The sequence below is a fragment of the Lytechinus pictus genome, chromosome 7, assembly GCF_037042905.1.
Source record: "Lytechinus pictus isolate F3 Inbred chromosome 7, Lp3.0, whole genome shotgun sequence".
NCBI classification, from domain to species: Eukaryota; Metazoa; Echinodermata; class Echinoidea; order Temnopleuroida; family Toxopneustidae; genus Lytechinus; species Lytechinus pictus.
In genome coordinates this window covers 8,462,120-8,483,703 of record NC_087251.1, presented here as the reverse complement: position 1 = coordinate 8,483,703, position 21,584 = coordinate 8,462,120, and the positions used below count along the sequence as shown (strand labels likewise).

The following is a 21,584-nucleotide window of genomic DNA, read 5'->3' as shown; positions in this document are numbered from 1 at the left end:
GATGTGAGTGGGTTTACGTAGGAAACCTAATAATCATGTAGCCGTTTTTTCTCAAAAAATTCTCCCTTTCATTGGCATCGCCCTTTTCTAGCCGTTTTCAAAACGGCGAAAAAACTGCAACTTTGAATTTCCCATAGGTTATAACACACAAAACGGTTTAAAAAGGGCGACAAAAATGCAGTGGCTCACTGTACTAGTATTACTCAGGGCTCGAAATTGGTGGCGGTCCGGGGTCAATTGACCGCCTAAGGCTCCGTCGGGCACCCTAAAAGTCAGGTAATAGTGCCCGGGCTGACCACCAGAAAAAATAAATGTAGAAAACCGAAAATGAGAAGGTCTAAAACGAATTGTAGGGACAGTGATTTTCCGTTTCAAAAAATTGCCTTTCCCGTTTCAGAAAATCGTAAATTCCATTTCAGCATGCCAGAAAACGGAAATTCTGTTTCCCCCATAGACTTTGTGTACACGGAAAATTGGCAATTCTGTTTACCATTCAGTAGCAATATATCACTCGCACTGGTCAAAATTTGTATCGGCCACTGTACCAACAACGCAGTAGAATCCGCTCTAATCGGATCTATGCGGGTACACAAAATATTTTGAAAAACACATTTGACATAGATACATCCTTACCTTTCACATTATTTTAGCATCATTTTTTTGTTGAATTAATTTTTATTGATCATTTTTGGGGTTTTTGGACATCGTTTCGACCAGTCAACGACTTTAGCCTATCCGCCATTTTGAATTTCAAGACCGGATTATCGTGCTGTTACATCTTGAAACGCAGAGGGCAGCAACACACGACCGTGTTGTTTGCATGTGAATGTTTTCGACACGGCCGACTCGGCCCATTGAACTTGAATAAAGTTAAGTCATTTCATTATAGTATCAAATTCAACGTGTGGTGAGCTTGTTGTGTGTAATTTGGTGATCAAGGACACATTTTGTGAGTTGGGGAATGGACAACGACATGATCACTTGTTTATGTTTTGCCTCATCCAAGCCACTTGTGGTTTTGTTCCCACTCTTTCTGTAATGTATACTTCTGGGGCCCATTTCATAAAAAGTTGCTATAAATTTTTTCGCAGCCAGAGGCTGAATTGTGGAATCTTTTACAAATATAAACATTACATAAACATCATAAATAATTACATAATTACACAATGCAAAATTAAAATACTAATATGATATCCAAAAACTAACTATGAGTACAGGATATCATGCATTAAAAGAAAACAAATTAAGCACAGAGACTCAGAGTTTACCTTAAGTCCTTAGAGAGTGACAGAGAGAAAGGGACAGGGACAGAGAGAGACAGTTACACACAGAGGGAGAGAGAGAACATGGACAGAGAAAAAGAGAGAAAGAGAAAAGGATCATGAGTAATTTTTTTTTATCTCCTTTGAAACAAAGGCTTGAGTTTGTCCTTTTTAATCCACAGAAAGGTTCCACCAGTAATGTACCGGTAGTGTTTCGCAGCAAACTTAAATTACACATACAGAGTTGATACACTTTACAATTTGTCATGATACAATATTTTCAATCTGCATGTGATGACCACCTAAACTGCCATTTGACCACCTAAAGTTCAGTCCAGGGTGCCCGGCTGACTTCCAAAAATTAAAGTTAATCGAGAGGCCTGTTACTATTAGACTACCGGTATAGTATTAGTAATACTAATACACCACCAGTAGGGAGTTCGGTGACTTTTTGAAATCTTGAAGAATCCCAACAAATTTGATATCATTGGAAAGCTTGTGAAATAAGAAAAATAATGGTGCTTCATTCAACTCATTGTCTGATATATTGACGGAGATATTCCAATTTACAGGGGAAAATATGCAGATTTTGTTCTGTCAAAAAAAATATTAAAGGCTTGTTTGAGTGGGGGAGACAGTTGCTTTTTGAAATCTTGAAGGAATCCCAACAAATTTGGTACCATTGGAAAGCTTGTGAAATAAAAAAAAAAGAATGGTGCATAAATCAACTCATGATGTCAAATATTGACAGAGATATTTCTGTTTAAACAGGAGAATGTGCAGATTTTTTTACAGCAAAAAGTAGATTTTCATAACTTACACAAAATGCAACGAATGGGACTGTATAATACTTTTTTTTAAGTGCAATGCGCTGCTATGCGGGGCAAGGCATGCCCTAGACAGCTGGCAGCCGTCTGTTTCGAGGAGTTTTTTAACATTTTTTTATTTTTTAAATTTCTCCTCATACACAGACGGCTCGCTATCGTGCAGCCACCATTAGGGGACTTACAATGCAAAATCCCCCCATCGGGGCTCTTCAATTTTTGTCTTTAATGAATCAAACTTTTGAAAATTAACGCGACCGAAATGCAAATTAATATTCCCTCTTGGCATTAATTGCCAAAAAAACGGGGAAAATCAAGTTAAAAGGAACAAAAACAGTGACTTACCTCGGCTGTCGCGCAACTTCACTGCCCTGTTTTATCCAAACTTAATACACATAAACATATGGCCATTGAGTCCCCTGTCAGGCCAGGGTTGTTGATTTTTTTGATTTTTTTTTTTAAATAAAAAAAATCTGATTTTTTTTAAATTTAAATCGGATTTTTATGATTTAAATCAGATTTTTTTTTTTTTTTTCCAACGAAAAATAATGGTCACACTTAACAAGTTTTAAACTATATTTAAACTGTTTTACACCAATAATAGTGGTCAAGTAGTCTTTTGAACATTGTGTATTGTACTATTTGACACAATAATCCACTTATATACAGGTAATTTTTTTTATTTTTTTATTTATTTATTTGCATTATAGAGAGGGACATTTTATGGAAGCCCAAGTAATGTTATGTATTATGTATACATTTAAACTCTTGAAATTTTTATATCAGTCAGTTCAAAACATCCGAAGTGTTACTCCAATGCATGAAGTACTCAAAGAACTTGAGAATTTCCAACAAAGGCATGCAAATATACATGTAATTCTTATCAAATGTACACATATGCCTTCAACTTAACTTGAGAGAATGGGTATTAATAGTAACATTTCTAACAAGAAGGAGGTACATACAAGTAGTTCAGCTGTTTTGTAAAAGTATCCAAGTTGTGGACTTTGAGCACCTTTGTAGATTTTATATATTATTTTATTGAAGATTTAACAGTTTGGTGTACATACAGAGAGTTATTTATCATTACTTCGTTGGAAACTTGTTGTTTTCATCAGTTTTGCTTGTTTTACAATTTGAAAATAAAACAGTGGTGTTAAATCAGACTCCATGAGGGTGTATCATTCTTTTAAAGTTTCTCTAAAGCATGTGGAACAGAAATGAAAATGATTACATTGAAAGAATCTGTTAAGAAGAAGAGAAAATAGAGAAAACTAATTTTTTTCATAAAAGTTGATTTAAATCAGTGATTTTTTTGAAAAAAATCAAGTGATTTAAATCGCGATTTAAATCATGATTTAAATCGACATGATTTAAATCAAACAACCCTGTCCCCTGTACAGATCGCTCTAGAACTTCGGTCTCTGTATTTGGTGAGTGAAGCCAACGGAGTTCAGCTGAACAACTAGTAACATAACAGAGACCGAAGCTTTTGGTCTAGCTTCTTCTACTTCTAGGCATGCCCTAGACCAAAAGCTTCAGTCTCTGTATTTTGGTTGTTCAGCTGAACTACGTTGGCTCCACTCACCATACATAGACTGAAGGGGATGGGGCCCCGTACCTACAGCCAACGTATAGTGAACTAGCGTTTTATAGATCGCGATTTAAAACTGTTTTTTAAGCAAAATTGAAAGTTTCATGGTTTCCATTATCAGGGAAATATAAAAAACTTAAGTAATTGCATACCTTGGGCCGGAGTTATTGAAAAAAATCCTCTGGATGATTGAGAAATCTGTCATCTAAGACATTTTCACCTGACCTGACGGTTTTTCTTGCAAGTTGCCATCTTGAATGACGTCATTATCATTATTAACTTAATGTCTCGAATCGATATATCGCGATTATAACTAGTACTAGTACTAGTATAAGTAGTATCGTTTATCTTCGGTTTCGTTCGCATATGGAGCAGATCGTATAATATCGAAAGCAATATCGATATCACATTCGTGATTGTTGACGTTCGTTTGTAAATATTTTATAGTGTGGCTGCCATTTTGACCATTTTTATCGTGTTCAACCCAATTAAACATCGGTAAAGTATATTTTTCATGCCTTTTTCATCTATATCGTTTAAAGTATTTAAACATTTAAATATCAAGTTTTAAAAGTTTGTTGTTTATACATCCTTAGATTGTAAATTCGATGTGTAAAATTACATCAAACTTTGGACTGTGAATTGACAAAAGGGAGGGAATGAGAAAACATGCGAGCCCACACGTACACCCTACCCTCGGTAAATGGGGATTACAGTAAAATGTCAGAAATTGTTGAATAAATCCCCAGAAACGACGGTTATTCCTGTCTAGGCATGCCCTTGAATTATTACTAGTTTATACATCATTTTATTCATAAAACTTCAAAGTTTCTCATGGTATAGGTTTCTATAGGGTTTTTCCTCCTCCTTTAAAGGCTTCACATTTGTTTTATACATGGGTGCACAGACAGATACAAATTCTTAATTCTGAAAATGGCATTTTCACCGAATTCCCTACCACCAGATGCAGACAGACGGGGCCGAGCTCGGAGCGCCGATGGCGATGGATAGGCCGCGCCGCCGCGGTATTTCAACTCAAGTTATTTCAACACCAAACTAGCTAAACTGCCAAACTGGCCAACTAGATAATAAAATAATGAATAAACTTACCGACTAAATCCCTTTTCTTTGCAGCATTGTATTCTTTCAAGCTTTTCACCCAGTCCATCTCCAGCTATTCTGCGATCAAGGCAAGGGCAAGGCAACACGTTATTGGTAAAATACCATAGAGATGTTAATAAAGATCACTGATCACTGCACTCGATGGAAATTGAATCGTCTAGATATCTCGACAACGCTAACGTCGCGTCGTCCACTGGTACTGGTACCGGTACGTACTACAAGTACCGTAATTTGGTACCGGTATACTGAGCATCGACCGTACCCAGACATCGGAGATGTTCTCTCTGCCATCTCCCGATCACGTCTCTCTGGTTCCCAATATATACTCTCCTAAAAATGATAAGAAAAGTTAATTAAACAAGGGGAGGAGAATAAGTGGAAAACAACAAAACTTAAATGTCGTTATGACCCAAAAACGGTTGCTCGCCCTTCATGCTCCACCCCAGGAAAATACTGACTTGAATAAATAGAGAAAAATCAAACTAGCATATAGTGCTGAAAATTTCATCAAAATCAGATGGAAAATAAGAAAGTTATGACATTTTAAAGTTTCGCTTATTTTTCACAAAACAGTGATATACACAACTATAGGTGACTCAGTCGATGACGTCCACCACTCACTATTTCTTTTGTTTTTTATTGTTTGAATTATACAATATTTCATTTTTTATAGATTTGACAATAAGGACCAACTTGACTGAACCATATAGTATTAAACAATGCTAATTCCACGTGTTCAGGGAGGAATTAATCGTTGTATATATCACTTGACAATGCAGGAGAAAATTAGAATATTTCATATTTCATATAATAAAATACAAAAGAAATAGTGAGTGGATGACGTCATAGTCTCCTCATTTGCATACCAGCCAGGATGTGCGTATTTCTGTCTTGTGAAATTAAGCGAAACTTTAAAATGTCATAACTTTCTTATTTTACATCCGATTTTGATGAAATTTTCAGTGTTATGCTTGTTGGATTTTTCTCTTTTTATTCAAATCAACTTTTTGTTGGGGTGGACTTGTCCTTTAAGTATTTATAGTGGGGAATAAGTGCTTACGAGAATAACATGGTGCTAAAAATATTCCATTCTTCGTACTCGCATCATTACACGAGATTTTTCTTATTCCTTTTCTCTGTTATACTTTCCTTGTATCGATCCAGGTTTTTTTCGTTTTCATTCTCCTTCTCCTCTCTTTAATTCCCCTTTTTCCCCATAACGACGCCTATGATGATTTTTTTTGGTCTCATAATCATGAAAAGGCATAACATGGATTTTATTGGTACACGAGTTTTCTAGTTTTATTCATTTATTTTATATTTCACATCTTTATACAGAGTAACCAATTCATCTATTCACGATAAAAACAGAGACGTGTTCATGAAAAAAAATATCCACACTCTCAAAAGAATGAGTAATTTTTTTTCAATAGGCCTAGAGAGGGAATTTGCACGTTTGTTGGGTAAGTTTCCCCCAATATTAAGGGTAAATGTTACAACGTATTTGATATCATTTTACCCATACACACTTAAAAATAGGTAGTCAAAAATGACCCTATAACAGTCATTTTTGACCCCATTCTCAGGGTCAACTATACACCGAACCCATTGGGGTCATTTATGACCCACTAGATGTAGTCAAATGATTTTGACTACAATGGTAGTCAACAAATGGCCCAAATGAAGTAAAAAATTACTACAAAAAGGTCAAAATTTGACTACATTTAAATGAAAAGGGGTCAAATGCAATAGACAGTAGGGTCATTTCATTCCTCCATCCTTTCACTTCAATGTAGTCAATTTCAACTTCAATGTAGTCAGATTTTGACTTCAGTGGTTAGTTGTATCCGACTACTTGTAAGCTTAACACATTAATTAGACACAAAAACTAAAAGATTATTGTGCATAAACAAATAATTTATTTATAAAGAACATATTAGATGCTTCCAAAACACTAAATAGCAATACAAGAGTGGTAACATTTAAAATTTGATTCTAAAAAGTACACTGTCAAATTGAAAAGCACTGAAGCATTTTCTAACATTATTAAGACATTACAGATTTTATAATTTGCTTTTCAAATAATTGACCTTGATTGATCAATGATGTGGTAGTAGGCCAAATATCTGATCTGTATGCTTTTTTCTTGAATAAATTCATCTGGTTTGACTGCATTGACATCATAAATAGAGAAGATTCATCTTGACAAAACCAATTATCAATTACTGACCTGACAGTTATGATCCAATTCTCGTCGGAACGCCCTCTAGAGAAGATGGCTTTCGACCAGGATGGCCGAAACTGTCAGGTCAGTAATTGATATTGGTTTTGTCAAGATGAATCTTCTCTATTGAAGATCTGTATGCCATCTACAAAGTGTCTGCATCAGATTCACATGGAATGATGGCATTTACACACGCATATGATACACTACATCTGACACCTAGATGTTATTACATGAATTGTCCCAAGAAAAGCTGCATATCATCTGCATTCCTGTTTACCCAATTTTTTTACACTGATGTACATTAATACTGAATAAGTTACAGGATAACATGGAAGTCAATTTGCTTAATTAATTTAAAACAAATTCAATTTCAGTTCATATCGAAAAAGTACGAATTAAAACATGAATTTCTTCACTTGTGTTCGCCACCAATCAAGCTGTATTGCTGATCGATCCATAAACACTATGTATCGGGCTCATTTCAATGGGTTTTACACATGTACCATTTTAAAGTCATATTAATGTATTTACATTGGGTTTTTGAACAGGAAGGACCTTTTGGAAAATTCCCTCTATAAAATTCTATTTGTAACTATTTCAAAGAAATACTTCTACACATTCTATGTAACTCTATTGCAACTCGGGAGCAGCAGCTGCAAGTCCAACATCTGAAAAATGCTTTGTCAGCAAACAGCAATGTACCAAGGGTCACACCAATTCTTAAACTGAAACTTGCTATAATTTACAATTCTATCAGTTACATCATTTTTTTTAATCAGTTAATAGTTGTCATTCTATCAGTTAAATTCAAAGTTGAAATTAATCAAATTCTAATAATGTATCAGTTAAATTCAAACTTGCTATTTGCAGTAATATCAGTTAAATTTAAACTTGCCGTGTATTATAATTCCATCAGTAAAAGTAAAACTTGCTATTTGTAACACTTCAATTGTAAAAAGGCAATACAACTCAATTACCACACATTACATCACTTATTCATAGATTCTAGTCATTTCACTGGCGCAATCACACCTTGTGATCACATGGTATTTTACCCCTTGTTTGGGGTGTTTTTTGTCAATTAAAATCCTTGTTTGGGGTAAATTTGACCACTTTTGGTGAATCCTAGCTTGGGGTCATTTTTGAAAGTATACACATGAGTGGCCACCCTCTCCTCTCACAATCACACCAAGGTTAGTACAATGATCCCAAGCTAAACATTGATAAGTATGCAGTTCAGCATATTATTTTCATTTTCATTAAATTCTAGTTTGAAGGGCCTATGTAGTTCAGTACATCCAGTGGTATAAATAACATCAACTCGCGGAACTCAAAATACGAATCACAATTTGGATATGCGCCTTGGTTATGGCATAGTATAATAAATGGCATAGTATAATGAATGAGGGCTAAGGTCTTTGAATTCTGCTACCAGAATATTAATGTCAAGAAAACAATATCACACAGTGGTAATTATGTCAAAACTTGCTTAATGTGTCTGCTATATATTAACTTATGTACATTAAATGTTATCTGTGCAAACATTTTGGCTTAAACCTAGTCTATAAATTTAACTGATCGAAAAAACATAATTTGCCACAAAAATGACAAGTTTGAGCTTTTTGTCACAAACCCATCTTCTAAAGCCACTAGCATTAATTTGCAGAGATACAATTTAAAACGCAGAGGTATTTAGCAGACAAAATGAAAATGTTGGCATACTTGCCACTTTGCAATTTTGTTTGTTTTGTTGCTTGCAAAATTTAAAATCAAAATGTGGTATTGGAATTTGGATACCCTTTGTACCCCCCTGTATACGAATGACTAAAATAGATTTGAAAAGGATAGGCTGTGAAATTGATACGCATTTATCTGATGCCACAAAGGAACCCTAAAGGCGCATGCGTACACACGCAAGCAATTGAAGATGCTGCTTAAGTACGCACGTGGAGCTGCTGCCTTGAGGAATTGACGTACCTCGATACCTGAACTTGTAAAATCCATTTTAGTATTGAATTTCATACATGGCATACAGACATATCCAAATTAGGAGACACATCAGAATTTTGAGTTCTGCTGAACTGACATTGACCATTAAATGGTTGAAAATTAAGTATGAAGGACATATGTCCTTAATGACCTCACACAGGAGGAGGTGTTCCTGTCTTTGGCATTTACCTGGTACAGAACTTTTTGAATAAACTCCCATGTAGTATAGCACGCAGATGGATACTCCAGGTCAAGTACATAAAACAACTTGAAACACACATCAACAGCCTTCAGAAGGCTGTCTTGCTTAAGGGCACGGCCCTCAACCACAGCAAAATATTGTGCTGGCGCTTTCTGTGGGCCAAGGGCCAGGACAAATGGTTGCCGCCTCTTTGACATGAGTCCATCCAAGTATTGAGGGAGGTTTGTCCCTATCTGTAAAAAGAGAAAATAAATCTACTGATTAATTTACATTTAAAAAATAAATCTAGATATTTTCTGTCTGCGTACTTAATTCTTACTGGTAAGTGGGTTGTAGATAGATATAGCTTTAGCATGGTCCTGATGTACATTGTGTGCACACACTTTGCTGGTCGAGGAACAATATTTGACTATACTGCCTGGCGTTTGACATCATGGGTCAGTCTGTCAAATCTATATAGTGAGGGTAACTACTGTAACTTGACCATGATCATGATAGAAGTTGTCATATAAACTTAACCTTTCTTTATATCACAGTTCTAAAGATCTATCACAGATCTAGGTGTAGAATGAGAGTCGAGTTCTATTAGGGACCTGTCAGCTGAACTTCAATTAGCAAACATGGAAAGTTTGGGCTGCATGTGGGATGTGCTACAAATGTTGTAGTGCGACAAGCATGCAAATTCTGCAGTTAATCGAACCATAATCAAAATGATACAGAGATGCCAGTGACTTTGGTCACATTTTCCTGAAACGCTAATAAAATTTCTTGAAAATATGAATTTTTAATCTTGTTTTGTACTGGAGATGCTGAAAATTTTTTCCTGAAGTCTGGCATCTCCAATGATAACAATTAAGTAAAACAGATCTATGCAATACAAACTGTGTGAGCATCACATCAGCCAAACTGTTGTTGTCTTGATGAACGTGTCCCATTCTTTACATATCACTTTCAACCAAATGGAGTACTTGAGGCATTTCTTTCATTTTATGTGCAAGAAGATATACAAAAACATCCTCCAATTGGATATATCCCATCTGCATCCCACCTCTATACCCAAACATTTCATTTAGTAGGCACTAAAATTTACTCCATACTTACCGGCTGAAAATCAATGAAGGACTCCATTGCTTCTTTCACCGTAGCCCTGGATTTCTTTGCGTTTGACAGTTTTCCTGTAGGCAGTATCAAGGGCAGTGCTGTCAGACCTGCATCCTGTGCACTTTGATAATCTATATCTGAAAGGAAAACAAACTTCAATTAAAATAGAGCAATTCCATGGTAAATATTTTAACACTGAATCGCATCTTTTTTACAACAGTATACAAAATTATTGAAAAGCAAAATATTACAGAAAATACCCCGGGTGGGGGTGGTGGTGGTGGGGGCACTCAATATTGAAGTTCGCACCATGTGCAATCAAAAAGACCCCCTTTTTTGGACTGCTGTCACCCAAAGACCCCCGTTTTTTCCATTTGATGACCCAATTTTTATCTGTCACCCAAAGACCCATGAATTTTGCACTCTCTGACCCAAAAATTGCCCAAATTTTTGATTTTCAGAAAAATGCCATTTAATCACACTAAAAAAGAGCCCATTTTTTAGCTTGGTGTGTCACCGAAAAACCCAGATTTTAGACTGTCACTGAAAGACACCCTATTTTTTTACTTGTCACCCAAAGACCCCCTATTTTTCATTTGTCACCCAAAGACCCCCTATTTTTCATTTGAACGCATCACCGAAAGACCCCTATGTTCGAGATGTGTGATCTTACTCGTACGTCACTTTCATATTGAGTGCCCCTCCCCCCGGGGAAAATATGTACCGGCTTGCACTTGTGGACTTTGCTTTTCTCCATACTGCAGTAGTTTTTTTGCCAGTTCTTGAGTCCATTTCATGATTAATCTGTCAGACACATCCCCATGAACTGCTCTGAAATCACCATCTATCTGTGATGCAAATTAAAATGCATAAAGAAGGATTGTAAAACCTTGATTCAGTATGGTAATTTTGGGGTGGGCACATGTGTAATGTCTAATTGCAAAATGAATATCCAGCAACCAAGGAGCTAGGCCTTGATTATGTTAATGACACCTGGCAAAAGATACATGTAGGGAAGTATATTATTATCAGTAGTACCAAATAAAAACAGGCAGAATTTGGTAGACTTTTGTTACTGGTCCTGGCAGGCAAAAAAGATCAATGAGGAATTTTATTTGGGTTTTTGAGAAGCACACCTCAAGAATTAATGCTTTACTGTACTTTTGACATAAACCAAGAAAACAAAAGTTACCCCATACCATGTTAGGGACATCAAAGAGTCGAGGCCATTGCAACTCGATGTCATGCACGGTAGATTTCTTCTCTGAGTGAATTTCTTCTTGTCTTTTCAGTGCAGTCTTCTTCATGAATTCCACCACTTTAGGGATAGGGCTATTATTATGTTGAAGCCATTGCTTCATTTCTTCCGAGTTCTCCGGCTCCATATCTTTTTCTGAAAAAGACAAGGTGATAAAAAACTAAATCAATAGTAGGCTACCTACAGCAAACCCTAAACTACCTTTTACAAAATGTTAAAGTCCTTCTCAAGCCTTTCGGCCCATAGAGCGGCGCCTATCTCCATTTCAATAAACCTAGGCCACATGTCTACTGGAAAGTAGAGAAACTACAACAGGGGGTTAGTCCACTGGTAGCCATGTGTTTAACTTCCCTACTCCATTCTTCTAATGTCGAGTGCCTGACAAGAAAGCAGTAGGTACCATTTTTAAAGCCTTTGGTATGGCCCGGCTGGGGTTCAAACCCACAACCCCCCGATCATGAGGCGGACGCTCTAACCACTAGGCCACCATGCCGGTGACACCTGTTTAAGGCTCTAAAATTTGACGGCAATCAATCCTAAGATCTAGTGCACTGATGTAAGTCCCGGGGGGGGGGGGGTCTGTCCTCATTGAAAGGGGGGGTATCATGCTTGACCAAGAATTCACGTAAAAAGGGTGTTTTTTACAATCATGCACGTTACGTGCGTAACTTAAATAGGGTCTCAAAATCACCAAAAATCAAGAAAAAGGGTCACTTTTTTTAAACCGATGAGTTACGCATTCAGTGTCTTAAAACAAAATTCACCTTACCTGTGTACTTAGGGCTAATTGCATGTTCATTTAACACTACAGTTTATCACAATGATGGAATATTCCCAAATCCCAGCCAAAAACACTTTGCACATGCCCGCAACACTTGAATTAGCCCGACCTCATGCACGGAAAGCAAAACATATATCACTATTTGCTTGGTTTGAAAATAGTTATTACTTGCTTTGGGGATTACTTACTTAGGGTAGCAAATTACCGATAATCATACTTATTTAGGGTGTATATTTTTGCATTTGTAAATACTTGTTTAGGATGCTTTTGGCAAGTCCTTGGTCATGCATGATACCCCCCTTTCAATGAGGACAGACCCCCCCTGGGATGTAAGTTCCTGACCAGATGCACTGCAGGAATCAGACTAAGCTTCCTGTACAAATTTATCTAAACTAGTTATAGGTTTCTTGTAAGAGGTTGGAACATGCCTTTGATGCAAGTTGATTAAGTGTTACAAGCAACAACAAAAAAAAAAAAAACCATGCAGATGATTTTAAAGTGCGCTCTACAAATTTAAAGCGTAAACTCACAGCCTCAACACACTTTGAGAGAAATGGCATTGATCACTTTCACCCAAAAGACACTCCATTTAGCATCATCCAGGGATGCAGCTGCTATTGGGCACAGAACCCTATTCAGCCTACATCTAGAAGAACAATATTGCAACTGGGACCAGCTCTCGGAGTCCCCGAATATTATACCGGTAGCTGAGACAATAAGCAATTAGTTCCGTGGCCAAGGGAATTTCAATCAAACATACAAATCATGGCTGCGCTGGGACTTGAACACACAACCTTAAGATCTGGAGTACAATGCCCTACCGATTGAGCTAACTTGATCACAAGCAATCTGCTGAGCATCATGAGGTGAAAATTGGTAGACCAAAGACTGGTCCCTGTGGAATGTGGAACATTATAAATCATCTGATAATTCTGAAGATTGTAATCAAGTAAGCCTACCAAACCCAACTTGAACTTGAAGATGAGCCAGTAATAATTAAACATTCAATGTTCACAAAGCATGCAACAAAACTTAAACAAGGCACATTAACATACCTTTAGATTTTAGTTCTTCAATTTTTTCCTTGGTTGATGGTTCTTTCTGGTTCTCCTCACTTGAACTTGAAGGTTCCAAAGATGTCCACCCTTGCTTTGGCATTCTCTTTCTCACATTTTTCAACCTTTCTTCGATGAAGCCCTTTGCATGTTCACCCTCTACTGCTGGTGTATACCATGCTTCCTATGTGCGAAATTTATACAAAGAAATACATGTAACAGCAATGAGTGAATATACAGCACCTACTTTACAGTACAACCTAAAAAAGTGTAACATTTAAGTGTAAAAGTTTTGTTCAATTCAGTATTTAAACACTTATGATGGTGCAAAATAGTTGACAACGCATATTGTTGTTATCGAACAACAGAAAGAATATGGCACGAGAGAAACCGAAATGCCACCAATAAGCGTTAGATGAGTCCGGTATTTTCTCTTCTGTTCAAAGTTATTGTTAATGGGAAAGCCATATGGTACAATGGGACAAAAACAACTTGTTGATAACAACACAATTTTCTGCTTCAAATGATGTTCTTTTAACGTGATTAAACTTATACTTACATAACCAGGTCCTTCAACATCTTTCAGTGCTGGAAATTGTTGAATCATGGATATTGCCATGCCCACCTTCTGTTCAGCAGATGGTCTATTATTATAAAGATCCAAGAAGAAAGGAAAAAAATAATGATCTACTACAGATACCTATAAGATAATATAAGAACAAATTTGTCTTTTATTAGTAAATAGATTTTGCACTCATTCATCTTCCAGATGCTCCCTGCTGCCTTTAAACTATGCTGCATACTTTTTAGCAGCACAGCAAGGGCAATCATCTTCCAGTGATGTCACTGCACCATGACCCTCATGCATCTGAACAAGTTTGGAGATGAATATTGATTGTAACTGTCTTTTCATTTTCTATTGAAAAGTTATCTTCAGAAACCTGAAACAGTCAAAGTTTTGTAACAAAGCAAATATTTCAGTTAATTTCTTTAATGAAACTTCCCCCCCCCCCAATTTTAAGAGTTGTTGAATCATATCAGGGATATGAAAATCATCAATTTATCTTTTCTCCTTCTACCTGAAGGTTGAGAACTTATATCCATCCCTCATATATCCCCAGACAGGGCATGCATAAGCTGGCAGCAAACCTGCATTTCACCACTTTTGTGAAAAATAGCTTTTGACTGGTCTAAGCTCCAACCCTGGTCTATTGATTTTGTTAGTTGTTTGGAAATTTTTGAGTATTTTCTTACTTGTTTCCATATTTCTCCATGAGGTGGGATACAACTATTCTCACCATTCTTCGTCTGTTAGAGGCACTCTGTGGTCCACCTTCTTCAAGTTCACCGAGAATGGACTGGCCACCAGCAGCCTTTTCCAGAATAGCACTTATGTCCTAGAATTTGGTAAAGAAAAAAAAAAAATTTGAACGGTTATTTTTATTATACCAGTATTTTTTATCAGTTAGGCCAGAAAAAAATTATTTGTTACTCGTTAAAGTACATGGGAATTAGAATTTACTTCTTGTCAGAACTGTTTAAATTTATACCATGTGAGGCATTTTCTTGAGATTTGACAAAAATACTTTTTGTTATCAAAAGTTTTTGTTAACGAGTTGATATGTACATGTAATTATGTATAGTGCAATGAATAACGAAATACAAAATGTTTACATCAATCTGATTTTGTAGGCCTATTATTCAGCATGACTCCTATTTTGCTCAAAATATTGGGTTTTTATTATTGATTAGTATTTTTTTTTATTGAAAGGCAGTCCTCTAAAAAATTTAAATGAACGTCCAATTTTGCAATTCTAAACATCCAATTCTAAAAATTTCAGGGACCCAAATCCAATATTTGTCTATTTGTCAAAACTCTATTCATTTTCAAAATGCAATTTTTTGCGTTAATTTTCAACTGTCCAAAAATCTGACCGAACGTCCAATTTTGCGATGTAAGCTGTGCTTACGATTTAAAACGACGCTTGCGCGTCTTTTCTAACATTGGCGTACAAAATTGTACATGCCGGCTTAACATCAAAAAAAATTTTCAGGGTCCAAAATCCAATATTTGTCTTCATATCAGACACAAAACTCTATTCATTTTCAAAATGCAATTTTTTGCGTTAATTTTCAACTGTCCAAAAATTCAACTGAACATCCAATTTTGCGATGTAAGCTGTGCTTACGATTTAACTCATTCGCGACAGAGGGCCTGTCAGAGAGGATTTCAATGACCACTCTTCCCATTGGCAACTTGAGAGTCTAATCTATACTTAGTGTGGAACACAGCACTTACTTATGGGGATATATGATTTCAGAGTAATAAGACATTGGCCCTATGCAACCTGTAGGAGCTTTACATGGGATGAATGATAGACATAAATCTTAAGAAATAACATCTTTATGAAAAAATAAATTCCTGCAGTTATAAGAATACATTTTACTTGTGAGAAAAACAATTATTAGTACTTCCAAGTCATTTATGATGCACCACATACCTAACTGAAAATGGAATAGTCTAGACATACAGGGTTCAATAAAGTTCAATAAACTTATCATACCATATAGGTTCATCAATTTCGGAATAGGGGTATCAACATAATGGGGAAATATGTCAAACAGAAGATACAGTGGCTAAATATCATTTTCATTGCATTATAATAGATTCTAAAGGCATGATTGTTCAGTTTGTTTTCTTCCTAAAACTGATATTGCTAAAATTTAGGCAACTCTTTGATTATCTTTGTAAGTAACTTACTCTACCCTGCTTGAGAATAGACTGGCCTGTCTACCTATTTGCATATGATATGCGCGCAGTGCTTACACACTGGGTTGTGTGTATGCGTAAAGCACACAAGCACATAGACATTGCATGGGACATTGTACTGTGTGTTGTAGGCACAGAGATACGATCTTACGTATACTAGAGAGGGAACTCTTTCCGCGTGTTTTTATTTCCCATAGGTTTTGTACATAGCCAACATGGCTGCCGGCGGACAATTTGAAGGATGATTTTGGAGGGTCAATGTTTTCTTCATGAGAATGACGTCAAAATATGCATAATGCACTTGTATGATTGGATTAAACGCTAATGTTTTATTCATGTACTCATGCATTAAACATTTTTTTCCGTCCCACAATTCCCTACGATATCTGTGCGAAGTGTCGTTCTTTTGGACTCTGCGAATTTGAAGTTTCTGAAACGAAATAGCTAGACTAATTATCTGTTTATAGAATTGATGTTCGAAATCATGGTTTCTGAGTGAACTTCATTGGAGCGGAAAATCTTGGAGGGAACATCAATACTATTCTAATGACATTCCATAGGAATAAAAGTAAATTACGCTCATTTTCATGTTTTGATCTCACTTGCAAATTGTAATGTGTTTGCCGGGGTTCGGGGCTCATCCTGTATTACGCACTATGTAAACCTCAATTTCAATATTTCTTTTGCCTGACTTCCAAATAAGTGTGATCATTGAGTTTCTCAAAAAATACTATATCTAGGGGTCTATATAGTTTGTCGTAGATCTAGACATTCATCGGAATGCTTCATGTAGGTCCAAAGTAAACCTTTATTTCAGTTTTATTGTGATTAGACAATTATCAGGGGTAGATGTGGACTTGTTTCCGACCTCCTGTTTTTTAGTAACGACAAACTGTCGATTTTAGGCCTATTCAAATTTAGGTCAATGTAGGGATATGGTCAGAGCGGGATCCGGCCTTTGATATCGCCGGTGCTAGCCGGCTAGCGAGATTGTCGATGTAGTCATGGGGTATGAAAATAGCGGGGACGGACTAGGCCCAAACTTCAAGCTTGAAAGTTGAAGTTTAGGCCTAGTCCGTCCCCTCTATTTCATCTTCATATGAATAAGTATAATTCTCAGCAGTTTCTTTTATTCAGGAACGCTTTACTTCAGAATAATCAGTGTTGAAATACGATTGACTTAGCATTAATGTCTGTTATGTTAAGTGTTACTTGTCTAAGTCTTAGATTCTGGGCTCCCGCCCGCGCAGCGGGCGGGAGCTCTCTGGGTTACACTTACAATGATGCCATACACTGCAATGGCAATGCCAATGTCAACGTGTTATTTTGTGAAATTACTTAAGCTTAACGAAATACTACAATCATGTAAGTTTACATAGTAAAGACACAAATATGTTTGACACTCGATCAAGACAAATTTCTTACCTTCAAACAAAGCAACTAAACCACCTAATCCCCACTTATTTAGGAGCCTCTCCATCATCAACACCAACTAAGCGGTCGCATGCAGACTGCAGTAAAAAATTCGCAGACGCGGCGGCCGCGCGCGCCGGGAAATTCGAAATCATACTCACCATACATTGAGTGATTCGACCTAAAGTAAAATAGTTCTTTGATAAAAATAATATATATCACAACGCAAATGAAGTGAAATACATGGAAAGTTTTAAAATGTTGTTTCTTTCACACTGATTAAATTTGTTTGCTATTACAACATTACAAGTATTAGCAAAATAACTATTGATTATTGAACACTGCACACAGTAATATATCCCTCCGCCGTTCAACTTGCATTGCAGTCATTTTGATGATGACTCTTTAGGCAAGTTATTTTTCCACTTCATACACCTAGTCATTTTTAACTTCCGGCGCAGTCAAAAAGCCAAAAGGCAAAGTAAACAGTGAAAGGTTGACCCCATATGCAGTCAAATTTGACTACATCCAGGGTTATTTTGAAATGACCACCCAAACTAGTCAAATTTTGACTACCTATTTTTAAGTGTGTAGTTTAGCAAACATTTATGATCCCATTTCATCCATCTGTCTTGGAAATCTCATATTATTTCTATTAGTACAAAGATATCAAGATCCATTATGTTCTGTCCAAGTTACGACATTATGTTCCCAAATCAATTTTGATTACTTTATATAATAGCATCATACATACCCCATTTGAACTATTGCAATGTTGTCTGGGGCTACACCTTCAAATCACACTTAGATAAATGTATTTTACAAAAAAAAAAGTAGTTCGCATTATGTCAAACGCTCCCTACCGCACTCATACAAAGCCTCTATTTTATCAACTGAACATAATGCCATTACAGGACTTGATATCATTTTAATTCCCTCGTATTTATATATAAATTTTATGCCAAAATCTTGCCTCTCCTTTTCAATGACATTTTTGTTCAAAACTCACGATACACTCTCATTAGACTCGTCAAAGCAATCAAATTCATCTACCCTTAGCTCGATCAACTATGTCTTTAAATTCCTTTAAAACTTGTTTTCCTAAGTTATGGAATAACCTCCCCTCTGATATATATAATCCAGTTCAACTCTTGCTAGGTTCAAGAGACTTATTAGAAAATTATTAACCTGTGTTTAAAAAACCTTCAGTCAATTATTTGTTTTTATATCATTGAAAATCCCCCTCCCCCTTTTTTTCCCGGCTGTTGCATCGGTGTACTTATAGTGTAATTATCATTAGTTATTGTATATTTTCAGTGTAAATTTTAACTCGGTGGCCCCTTTTTATAAGCTCTGCTTTTTCCGGGGTCACCAAACCATCATTTTATTGTTATATTATTTTGTATGTATTTATGTAATTATTGTATACCTGATGGTGGTTGAATAAATAAATTGAATTGAATGTTGGGTAAACTTTTTAGAGTGCATGAAAAATTATGATGTAATAGGCCTACCACTTTTTAAAGGACAAGTCTCCACCCCAACAAAAAAGTTGATTTGAATAAAAAAAGAAAAATCCAACAGGCATAACAATGAAAATTTCATCAAAATCGGATGTAAAATAAGAAAGTTATAACATTTTTAACCGTTTCGCTTAAATTCACAAAACAGTTACATGCATAATCCTGGCTGGTATGCAAATGATGGGACTGATGACATCACTCACTCACCATTTCTTTTGTATTTTATTACATGAAATATGAAATATTCTAATTTTCTCCTCATTGTCCTGTGAAACATTCCTCCCTGAACATGTGGCATTACCATTGTTATAATATTTTATAGTTCAGTTACGTTGGTCCTTGATGTCAAATTGGTAAAAATTGAAATATTGTCTAATTCAAACAATAAAAAAAAAGAAATAGTGAGTGAGGGACATCATCAACTCTTTCATTTGCATGTGACTAAATTGTGCATATAACTATATTTTGTGAAAAATAAGCGAAACTTTAAAATGTTATGACTTTCTTATTTTACATCCGATTTTAATGAAAATTTCAGCATAACGTTTGTCTGATTTTTCTTTATTGATTCAAATCAACTATTTGAGGTGGACTTGAACTTTAATGAAGGCGTGAACAAAAAATGTTAAATTCATTGATTTTGGTCACTTGGACCATGGGCGGAAATCCCAGGGGGGACAGGGGGGACGTGTCCCCCTACTCAAAATAGTAGGGGGGGCCACAATATCAAATTTCCCCCTACTATTTGTGGTCTTTTATGATGGTAAGAAATACATCATTGAAAAACGAAATAAAACATGTATTTTAGGACGAGATGACCTTACTTTTGGGATGATAACCATTTTTTTTTGCTTGTCAAATTTATTTTCGTCGAAATGACTTTAAATTTGGGGTAATAACCTTTTTTTTTTTTTTTTTTTGCTTGTCAAATTTTCCAGCCCCTTGTCCCCCCCTTAGTACCTTTTGGGAGAGATTTCCGCCCCTGACTTGGACCAAAATTAGGCTCGCTGTATTGTCTGATTTTTGTTAAAAATCAAACTTTAAAATTCCAGGGAATTTCTATGAATGTCGGGAAATTTGGGATTCAGTTTCGTGAAATTTGTTTTGGATATGTGGAAATCGGGGTGGAAATACTGTGATGTTGACACCCAAACCGGCCTTGAAACAGTGAAACGGGTCTTTGAAATTAGACTAGAGATTGTTGAGCACAACTGCACAACAATGCCGAACCTTCTTCACGGGAGTAAAAAAAAAATATATATGTTGAAGAGTTTTTACAAAATTACTGCTGTCATTCAAATCTTTTCATATTTTTAATATTCATATTACAATTTTAATTATTAGATTGAATGACTTTTGACCATTAGATGATTAATATTAAGCAATATTTCTTTCCAAGATTGACCCACCTGTTCTTGTGATAAGGCTAAAGTGGGTCTGACCACGCCCATTCTTCGCGTCTGTCGTTCATTTTGTCAACAAACAACTGGAATGCTCGGATCACACAGCCAGGAAATTGCCCGGGCCGAGAAAGTTGCATTTCTATCTATATTAGTAGGATGGAATCATTTTAAGAGGTAGTTTACAATATGATGTATGATCAAGTGGGCATGCCAATTAAGTATCTGTTTTTTATGAAAAGATAGTTTAAAAAACGTGATGAATGCAGCCGCGTGACCGACCGTGTTTGACTTTGAGTCGTCAGGCCAGGGCTGCAGCTGTGCGAATCCCCGTCTGTGTAGTGCTTGTGCGTGTGCATATTTAATGACCATTTAATTTTAAATGTGTGTTTGCATTTCTGCGGCGGAACACTATGGAACTCTAATATTTTAGATTTAAGAGACGATAGACTGGTTATATGCTACTCTTTTGCGAGTCTAACTCTTGTCCTTTGCATGTGAATTTTGAAGAAATTACACATTCCTCAATATTTTTTCTCCTGTATGCGTACGTGAAGCAATTAAGCCTTGGCATTTTGGCAAAGGGTGGCTTTTGTTTTGCACCCTCGGCCTCCTCCATTACTCCTAAATTTTTCTTTTTGATGGGGTAAAAGGGAAGAAATAATAAAGATGAATTACCACCTTTCTGAAAAATATGCCGGAAAATAGCAAATTTTGATGACAAACAGATAAGGATCAGCCAGGTTCTACTTCGATCGCCGTCAGCGCAGCTACAGCTGAGCGGAAGAACGTGCCAGCCAATCCACTGGCGCCTCCGTTCGCTCAGCTGTAGCTGACGGCAATTAAAGAAGAATCTGGCTGATCCCGATCTGTTTGTTATCAACATACGTTATTTTCCAGCATATTTTTCAGAAAGGTGGTAAGCTGATTGTATTTGATATAAATTTATATTATTTCTTCCTTTTTCCCCTGTCAAAAAGCAAAATTTAGGAGTAATCGAGGAGGTTGCAAAAGTGCACCCTTTCTCCATTGACGCTGTAGTTCAGCGGCGGTTGTTTGCTCC

The 21,584-nt window shown here is 36.2% G+C and overlaps 1 protein-coding gene across 2 annotated transcripts; it reads right to left on the bottom strand.

The window, feature by feature from the left end:
* Positions 1-6,698: 6,698 nt before the first annotated feature.
* LOC129266492 (uncharacterized) lies at positions 6,699-17,715 on the bottom strand. Of its 2 annotated transcripts, none has more exons than XM_064101854.1 (8): positions 17,611-17,715; positions 14,670-14,812; positions 13,975-14,059; positions 13,416-13,599; positions 11,521-11,714; positions 11,046-11,169; positions 10,322-10,458; positions 6,699-9,453 (listed from the first exon to the last, which is right to left on the bottom strand). In XM_064101854.1, the coding sequence occupies exons 2-8, from the start codon at positions 14,714-14,716 to the stop codon at positions 9,139-9,141; spliced, it is 1,086 nt and encodes a 361-aa protein (XP_063957924.1). In that variant the 5' UTR covers positions 14,717-14,812; positions 17,611-17,715; the 3' UTR covers positions 6,699-9,138. The 2 variants fall into 2 exon arrangements, with proteins under 2 accessions (XP_063957924.1, XP_063957925.1); XM_064101855.1 differs by having other exon boundaries at positions 14,714-14,812.
* Between the last annotated feature and the right edge of the window lie 3,869 nt (positions 17,716-21,584).